The following is a 9,315-nucleotide window of genomic DNA, read 5'->3' on the forward strand; positions in this document are numbered from 1 at the left end:
TTGAGCAAAGTGCATTAGGAAAAACTATAAAAATGAAAAATACAATCAACAATTTTTCATTCCACATGGCTCATGATTTTTGGTGCCTTCAGAACAAAATTTAAAGATTGCAACATATATAAAATTATCGCTAATCAAAGAGTCACATACACAAATTCAATACAACTCTATAATCATCAATGTCAGACTTCGGAAACTGAATAAAAGAAATAATGAATAAAATGAGAAAAAATAAAAACCGAAATTGTTTACACTTTGGTTAAAAAAAAAATCTTTGGGAATGAATAATTAATAAAGATGAGATCGGCCTTGTTAAATCAACTTATAAAAACAACGAAAACAAAATGAACTATAAACTAAAGACATAAAATAATCTTACAAATAAAGTAATAATAAGACAAATTGATATTGTAAAACCAAAGATTTATCAAATCATAAAAAAAAAAATTTAAATAATGAAAAAGAAGCAATATACATTAAATAAATGAACAATAAACTAATACTGAAACAAATCGATGCTTTTCAAGTTTTTAATTAATGAAAACAAAAATAAAATACAGAACTATGCAAGCTGCTAAGAGATCAGCGGAAAAAAATCAATATTATATAAAAATATATTTTTTAATTATGTAAATTAATATACAATTTGCAATATATCTTAAAAAAAATAACACTTTTTTAAAAACATGTTATAATTTATCTTTAAAGGCTTTGAAGTTAAAAATATACTTTATATTTTTTTTTTTAGAAAAGTGTATAAACAGTATGCACAATAATTGCAATTAAATGCTACATAAATAAAAATCAAAGCCTGATGGCACATATTATAAAAATACAATAGACAAACATAATTTAGCTTTTCATTTTTTTTGTTTGTTTTTAGTTTGTTTTTTCTCAAATATAATTTACAAAAAAAAAAAAAAAAAACCAAAATAATTAAAAAAAAATAAAATAAAAGTGATAAAAAAGGGCTGAGGCCTTTGAGGCAATTTAATCAACTTGCATTCCTTGGACGGATTCTGCTTGGACCTCCTCGTCCTGGCTGAGGGCAGGTTTTCCATCAGACGCTCTCTTGAGGCCCTTCCTCTTAGGCATATAATCTGCAAGAGAGAAAGCGAAAATTATAAATCAAATAATGAGATGAGCTGTCACAAACGGTGACAATTTCCCAGACGGGAGGGAAGGGGATAAGGCGAGGGGAGCCGTAAAACCGTTTGAAAATGACCGTTAAAGCAGAGGGCCTTTGTGGCGTGGGTAGGGAGCCACCACCCTCAGCTACCAACCCCTACCTCACAAAAAATTATCCTTTTCTCTAATCTTCCCCACCTTCAGGGGAAGGGAGGGGGGATGGGAGGGTCGTCTGTCAAAATCCCAAGCCTATGACCCGGCTACAGCGCTCTTAAAAAATATTAATATCATAATTTGAAACATAAAAAGAACCGAAATGAATATCCTCAACATGGAACAATTGTTTTCAAGTGATTAATTATTGATAATTAGCATTTTTTAGTACATGGACTGGTACCCTGGTATTCGAACATAAGTTTTTAAAATGCGGCAGTTTAATAAAAAAAATACTCAACTATGATTTTTCATAAAATTTCATGACCGATTACTAAAATTCTTGAAATTATTCAATTCTCCTAGAAGATTAAGCTGAGAAGCCGAGACAATTTTGTAAGGATTACAAATTTCTCATAATTCAATACAGTATGCTCCCGAGCATGAAAATAAGACTAACCTGAATTCGCTAATGATAAAATGGAGTACTCGACTCAATCAGGAGGACGTAACTACATTTGATTTTTTCTTAAGGATAGTTTGAAAAAAGTAATTATAGCACAATTTATTTTTTTAAAAATCTATAAATAAAATCAGACAATAAAACTAAGCGGGCGAGAATTAATACAATCAGAGATTAAGGGAGAAAGACGGAGGAGGAGGGGACGATAAAGAGGTACCTGGCTACTGTTCCCAGGAAGGAACCGGTTTTCGAGATTACGTTGAGGACTATTTGGATACGGGCAGCGAGGGCACAAACAAGGCCGTCCTCCATCGGCGGTACATCCACGCCGTCCCCCGTCCTTCACCACCGCTTATTACAAAAACCAATTATAAATCTCTCTTAGGCCAATATCCAAATATAGTTAAAGTAAAATAATATTGTGGTTGAAAATATTTAAGAGACGCCTATTATATATATTTAGTAAACACCCAGTTAGATAATGCTTAACGATATATCTGTGGCTTAGAACAACAACAACCTTTGTTCATTTTAAGAAGTTTCTACTTTTTAATGTAAAGTTGTTTGTTAAAGGTAAAACTTTCCCATAGAAAACAAACAAAAGGCCTATTGTTTGTTTTTTTACTCGTTTCGGAAAACATTAATTTTCAGTGTTTCTAACATAATACAATGAATTTATACTTAGAACTATGGTTGTTATCGTTTCCAACCCACAGATATCAGGAATGAGCTTCATCAGTTTAACTCAATAGGTACAATTATATAAAATTACATATCATGCATCAAATATTGAATGATAAAATCAATTTTGACAGTACCAATAAACATTTTATAAACTTATAACAATAGAACTAGTTGCATATCTAAATTATTACATCGATGCCAATTCTGTTATAAAAATTATCTGAAATAAAAAGAAGTTACAGATAAATCAGAAATATTAATAGATACAACTCCACTTTCCAGTAACTACAAACATCATTATACGGAAAAGTGAAAGCTGCAGGGAGGTGTGCCACATGCTAAGTCATCAATTAGATACACCTCCGTTTCTTCCAAATTATAAATATTAAATTATAAGTCAAATGAAGTTACTGAATTATGCAACAAAACAAATTATTAACCAAGCAGATAATTAATTGATAACGTCAGTGAGAGCGCAATTTATAACATATGATACCAATGATAGTGACATCAAAATAAAACGTGTAGATATCACTCGGCGACTGTTTACTAGTAATGAATAATAAACAAACAGAATCGATGTTTTACATGATATACAACAGATAATAAGTAAATCGATGTTAAAATAAAAAAATATATATATATTAAAAAAAAAGGATGATAATGTGTTGGCTTACCTGTTACTTTTCCCTGACCAATCCGGCGTGGCTTTGGGGCAACAAGATGTTTGAGTTGGGGTTTGTTGTATACCTCCCACTTGTAGGTTCCTCGGCTGTCGTTGACAGGCTTCTCATTAGCGAAATCAAAGTTCCACCTTGCCTTCTCAACATTTTCGATACGCCTCAATTCCTGTTCAACGAAGAGAGAATTTGTAGGCGGAAATACAAACTGGTCTTCAGCGAACAGATTCTTGCGGACGCGGGCCAAGGCGATTGGATCTATTGGCGACCTCCTCGCCGCACACTTTTCTTCGTGGTGCTTCATGACCCTAACCCTCTCCGCTCGGGCGAAGGTTGCCCTAAGGACTTCAACACTAACACCGCTCATAGTCATGGCGCTACAATCTGGACTCTACTCAACAAGAACCTTGAAACGACTGAGAGGACGCAGTAGCGACCTCCCGCTGCAGAGCAGGCTATCCCCACTCCCCCCCACCACTCGCCTCAAGCACCCGATCTCGCCCGAACGCCCTAACGGAAAAGGCGACCTTGGTTCGGCTCACATCGGTTGCTTTTCGGTGCATTGGGCAATTTTACATATTCCTTACTCTTGTTTGATTCCCGCTCGACAGTATTTAGTCACAATTTGAGCTCTCTAAGTTTATCTCTTTTTAACATTGTATTATTAAGACTATTAAGTTATTAAAAGTCTTTATATGATTAAATGGTTCAACTTTCATCAAGTTATTCAGAAAAACAAATTTTTTTTTTTTAGCGATGTAGGATTTGGTGACAAATCAAGACGTCATTTATGTTATAAAAATAAACAAATACTAATTTTTGATGAATTATTAAACTAATTTAAAGCCCATGTCTCTTGCGGTTAATATGAATGAAAAAATAAGGTGTAGATTGTTGACTGTAGATTAATTATTGAAGGGGGGGGAGTCAATTAAAAGAGCATAAATAAACAAAAAAATATTTATTTATACCGACGTGTCAGGTCTTCATTTGGGCTATAGAACAAAAAGAGATAACAACCATCATTTAGAAAAACATAAACTTGAAAAGAAATAGTATACTAACAAATTTGGAAATTATTCAAAATATTGAATTGAATAATACAAAATAGTCTATTGATAACCATGGAATTTGACAGTAGAAACGTCGGTATGAATAAATAATTTATAATATTTTTTTAATATATATTTTCTAATATTTTTTAATATTTATTTATTTATAAAATAAGTCCTTCACCATCTTTTCCAATTATAAATGAAAAAAATGGAAAATCTTTTTGTGCGGCTATAATATTTTAAGAAACGTATTTATTTATTTGCTTCTGTCATATATATAATGAAAATAACAAAAAAATAATTTTTTTTTAATATTGACTTTTAAATTATTAAAAACTTTTATACGATTTCTTGGTAAAACATACATCATGTTATTTAGTAAAACTGATTGCTGGTGTAATTTCTCAGAGCATTGAAGCTCATGTGGTAAATGAAAATGAAAGAGTAGAGTTGAAAATCATTTTCTTGGACTATAATTCTTCTGACAATATTTAGCTTTATATATAATATAAATAATATTACAGAAAATAAATAAATAAAAATACAAAATAACTTAAAATCTCTTGATGAACTAATAATAAACTGAAACTTCATAAAAAATATTGAAATATTGCACAATGAGACTAAGGGATCTAATAAAAATAGCGTTAAAATAAACTCAGTAAATTTATGAATTGATGCCCCAATGAAATAAAAGGTGGAAGTCAAAACAACGAACCCGACAAAATAACAAATTAAATAAATCTAATAGTCAAATTCATTTAAAGTATAGAGCTTAATGAAGTAACTGTAATCAAATTGAAATTTATTTATTTATTCATTTTCCCATTAATTCGATTTACTTAGGCCATTCATATTAGTTTTATTATTTGAATATGTAATATGAAATAAAATTGACTAGAAAAAGTGAAACTATAATATTTTCCTAAGAAGATTATAAAAAAGTTTTATTTCTCAAAATTTATATTAAAATAAAAATAGGATTTTGTATGAAGAATTAGAAATGGTTTAATAAATACATATTTAACTTGAAAACTATCTAGCTTTAGTTATCTAGCCATAACTAACTGTGCTATTTCCTCTTTAATTAAATTATATACTCTACAATAATTTGTTGGAGGAAAAAGTTTGGCAAATCAGAATCTATATTTACGTTTGGTAATTTAATAATAGGACAAATTCCAGATAATTAATCTTAGATGTAATTGATAATCCTTTCTTCATTTGATTTACCCGAGAATACCAATCCACTAACTAAACAAGTAATGAGGTATGATGGTAGAAGTTGAAATCTGATGGTATTATTATTTTTATCTTTTTTTAATTACTTTATATATAAATATTATAGTACGAGGAAAAAAAAGGCAGTAATTTTACCTCAATTTTTTATTACTTTGATGAAAGCTATGTATAATTACTAGTCGAAATTGATGGGTCTGCCAAGTATATATAGGTAGTGGGAATAAAAATGACGGCTGTTTCAAAACGTTAAAAAACATTAATTTTTCATTGGGAGCTCTATATCTTTAAAACTACCAACAACACTAGAAAAGCTAAGTAAACATCATTTAAAGTAGAGTAAATTTGCTAAACGAAGAACCCTAATAGAGCTATCTACGTTCAATAGTTCTCGAGATTTTTTTTTTAAAAAGCTACATTTCATAAAAATGTACTGAATGATCAGTAGTAAGTGAATTTATTTTGTGAAATCTATATCACAAAAAACATTCGACGTACAGATGTCTATTAGGACTCAAATTAAATCTGGTTTGATGGACTAAAAAATTTTTAGTGACGTATCTTCCTATATCTTTGTAGGAGTAGTAGTTTTCATGATATTTGCTAAAATAAATTGATTTATAGTTCTAAACCTATTTATAGTTGCTCTAAAACTACTACTCTTACGAAGATAAAAGACATTAAAAATTTTTTTGCCCCTTTCTACCAACCCAAAGGTTGCGAGTTCGAGTCCCCCCATTCGGGATTTTCACAAGCATAATAAATTATACAAAACTCACTCACAGCCCCCCCCCCTCCGGGCCTTTGTGAGGCCCATTAGCCAATGGGTGGCAATCACAAAAAAATAAGCGTGGGAGTGACGAACCTACGAACCGTGAAAAAACCTCGTCAAAAACGCGCGATGTGTTTGGAAATACGCGAGGACTTCCATGGTCTGTCGCCCATATAATAATAATAATAAATCCCTGTGAAACAATTTCAATGAGGATAATACCTAGCTGAAATAAAAGATCAATCCATTGTACGTTAATATATTGAGTTTAATCAAAATCGTTTGATAAAATCGAAAAAAATGTGTACAATCGATTATATTTAGTGACACTTTCGGTAAGATGATTTCATCGGAATAGTTGCTGTAGCATCCCAAGAATATACTAGTCTGAAATATGTAATGTCAGTCTCGTTTTTGTGCTAGACTGTTTACACACACATAGACACCATATGGCGAGACTTGGTTATTCGGACTCAGTGGACCTAAAAATTTTAGTTCAGCCGATGAATCAAATTGGAAATTTCGCTTTACAGTATATTCCATCTTTAGGTAAGTGAGCGTTAGGAAGCAATTGTAACTTCGATTATCTTATCTTCATTGATCTTAAAATAGCACAGAGGAAGGTGCAGATGATCTTGGCCTTGATCTTGAATTACTAAAGTCCTGCCTGACATCTACAGCTCTGTCAGGAAATTTTCATATATATGAAACCGACTATACACCGTTGATTTATTATACCGTACATTTATATATTAAATTCCAGAACTGTGAAATAAATAAATAATGATACTAAGAAGCCCTTGACCCTTGAATTCTGAGATTCGTTGCCAAAGCGGACAGGTTATGTTCCTACTCTATGCCTGCTAAAACCCGTCGATGTATTTTTGTTTTCACTTACCTAAATATGAAATATACAGTAAGAAGTATAGTGGCCTTAAATTTTTTGAATCACGGTTTCCAAACAAAATACGCCTTTTAAGATCTCTTGAGCCCAAACCACACAAGTCGCGCAAAATGTGTTTGTGTGAGTAACATACACATAGCCCAGCTCTGAAACGAAGAACTTTACAAAACTGAAATTACATATTTAAAGCAGGTATGTGCCTGGGATATCATCAAATTTTTCGCTAAAATCGACTTTTCGGAAATGCTAGATTTATGTCATCGATTTTAATGTTTTCCTAAAATTACTCTAGCAATTTTTGTAACAATTTTCAAATGATTGTACAATTAAGTGAGCTTTAATATCGACCAGGTATTTATCTTATTGAAATAGTCTGATAGGGCTTAAATGATGAATTTTGGAAAAACCTTTATCTAAAGTAATTTTGTTTATTTCAAATAATTAATCGTCTCTCAGTATTCACAGTAATAAGCAATAGATAAATATAAAATGTGAAATTTTTTTATTTGTTTTGAGAGTATGATGATCAGCTATGTTTGTTTTTGCTTTGTTTTTAACTTATCTATTCAATTTTAACTAATTAATTTATTTGGTAGGAGTGGGTAGCTCATTGGTAAGGCACTGTGCTGCTAACTCCAAGAATCCGACTAACTCCGGCTGTGATAGATAATTATTTTTTGATTTACTGTAGCCGTGAGTCAGCCCTGTGGGTTTTGGAGCCCTCCAGGGTCCACTCAGACTCAAAAAGTGGGTACTTGAATAAAAATCTGGCGGTCGAGTATTACTAACTAAACAATATTCTTATTGGCCCTGACGAAGCCCTTCAAAGTGGGGCGAAACGTTGGCTAACAATAAATAGTTTTCTTTTACTATTTTGATACCTTTATTGACCGCCAGCCGGATTATCTGCCTCCATTAAAGTTATAATAAATTAGATATATGTTACGAATCGCTGGGAAAGAGATATGAGAGAAGAGAATAGATATGGTTGAGAACAAAACAAAGAGAAAGAAAAGGGGAAAAATTGACAAAAGAACAGTAGGTAAATCAATAAAAATAAAAATGTAATATGATTTAGTTTTAAAAAAGAAAGGAAAAAGAAGAAAAATTGAAACAATGTCTATAGTTTATATTTAATAATTATGGAAAAAAAAATAATATTTTTGTTAAATACTATATATTAGCGTTATATTTAATAGTAAATTGATATGTATGCTCTGCGTTGGGCAGCAATGTTGAACAAATAAAGCATTTCTCTCCAAATAATGGATAAAATAAGGGTTCTCGTGATTTTATGAAAGTGGAGTTTTTAGTAATAACAGTTTTTTAGCTAACCAAGAAATATAAATATAGTAAGGAGAAGTTTTGCCATATTGAATAATAAAGACTTCCAATTTTAAACGTGGGTTTCAAATCAATGTAGGGTGGTAAATAAAAATATGATAGACACACCACATAATTTTTTTTTTTTTAATTTAGTTTCAAATATTACATCTCAAATAATCAAAGAAAAAAATATTATTCAAGATTTTTGTTTATTACAGGTGAAAAGTTTTGGATAGTAAGACAGATGGTGAAGGAAAAAGTCCTGTAGTCCTGGGTATCGGATTTTACTAGCGTGGCCATGTGGTCTGTGAAATATTATATATGCACATGTCAGCCCGCCACGACCGTATAACTTTTTCTGTAACCCGGAATCAATACCCCATCTGTCAACCCTGAGTCAGCTTAAGAGGACAACCGGCTCAAGAAGATGCTTGAAAATATCAAGTATTCAGAACAAAGGGCGATCAAAGTTCAATGTCTTCGATTTTTTTATTTCAGGTTACTTTAAAATAGTATTTGTCGAAATGCATCCAGTTTTTTAATGTGTTTACATCTCCTATGTAAAAGAATCCGTTTTCTGTAACTTCCCATTAAATATATAAGAATAAGAAAGTTGGAGGTTCGGAGAGAATAACACAAATAAGTTTAAAAAAAGGGATTTATTAGTGCGTTTTGGTCAGAATTACTATCCTTCATCAGGGCTAAGAACAAAAACAAGATAACGAGTGAATAAACGTTATATAGAATGATTAATGTAAATAATTGTACATAATGAATATATATATATATATATAAATAAAGTAATGAAGGCAGTGGGAAATAAAACGTATAAATATGTAAGCAGTTAAACATGTAAGTAAAATAGCATAATTAATGAAATAAAAACATAACGTTATATAATGCAAAGAAAC

The 9,315-nt window shown here is 31.0% G+C and overlaps 1 protein-coding gene across 1 annotated transcript; it reads right to left on the bottom strand.

Moving 5' to 3' along the window:
• Positions 1-844: 844 nt before the first annotated feature.
• Positions 845-3,545, bottom strand: LOC106688301 (uncharacterized). Its single transcript, XM_014432690.3, has 2 exons — positions 3,106-3,545; positions 845-1,100 (listed from the first exon to the last, which is right to left on the bottom strand). Exons 1-2 carry the CDS (start codon positions 3,479-3,481, stop codon positions 991-993), a joined length of 486 nt encoding a protein of 161 aa, XP_014288176.1. The 5' UTR covers positions 3,482-3,545; the 3' UTR covers positions 845-990.
• Positions 3,546-9,315: the final 5,770 nt, after the last annotated feature.

The sequence above is a fragment of the Halyomorpha halys genome, unplaced genomic scaffold (genome assembly GCF_000696795.3).
Source record: "Halyomorpha halys isolate HHAL.00 unplaced genomic scaffold, Hhal_1.1 Scaffold1101.1, whole genome shotgun sequence".
NCBI classification, from domain to species: domain Eukaryota; kingdom Metazoa; phylum Arthropoda; class Insecta; order Hemiptera; family Pentatomidae; genus Halyomorpha; species Halyomorpha halys.

Bases quoted from the DNA above. Each gene is read 5' to 3' on its own strand.
- LOC106688301 (XM_014432690.3), bottom strand. From the start codon at position 3,481: ATGACTATGAGCGGTGTTAGTGTTGAAGTCCTTAGGGCAACCTTCGCC. The intron at 1,101-3,105 runs GTAAGCCAACAC...TCTCTCTTGCAG, and splicing joins TGGTCAGGGAAAAGTAACAG to ATTATATGCCTAAGAGGAAG.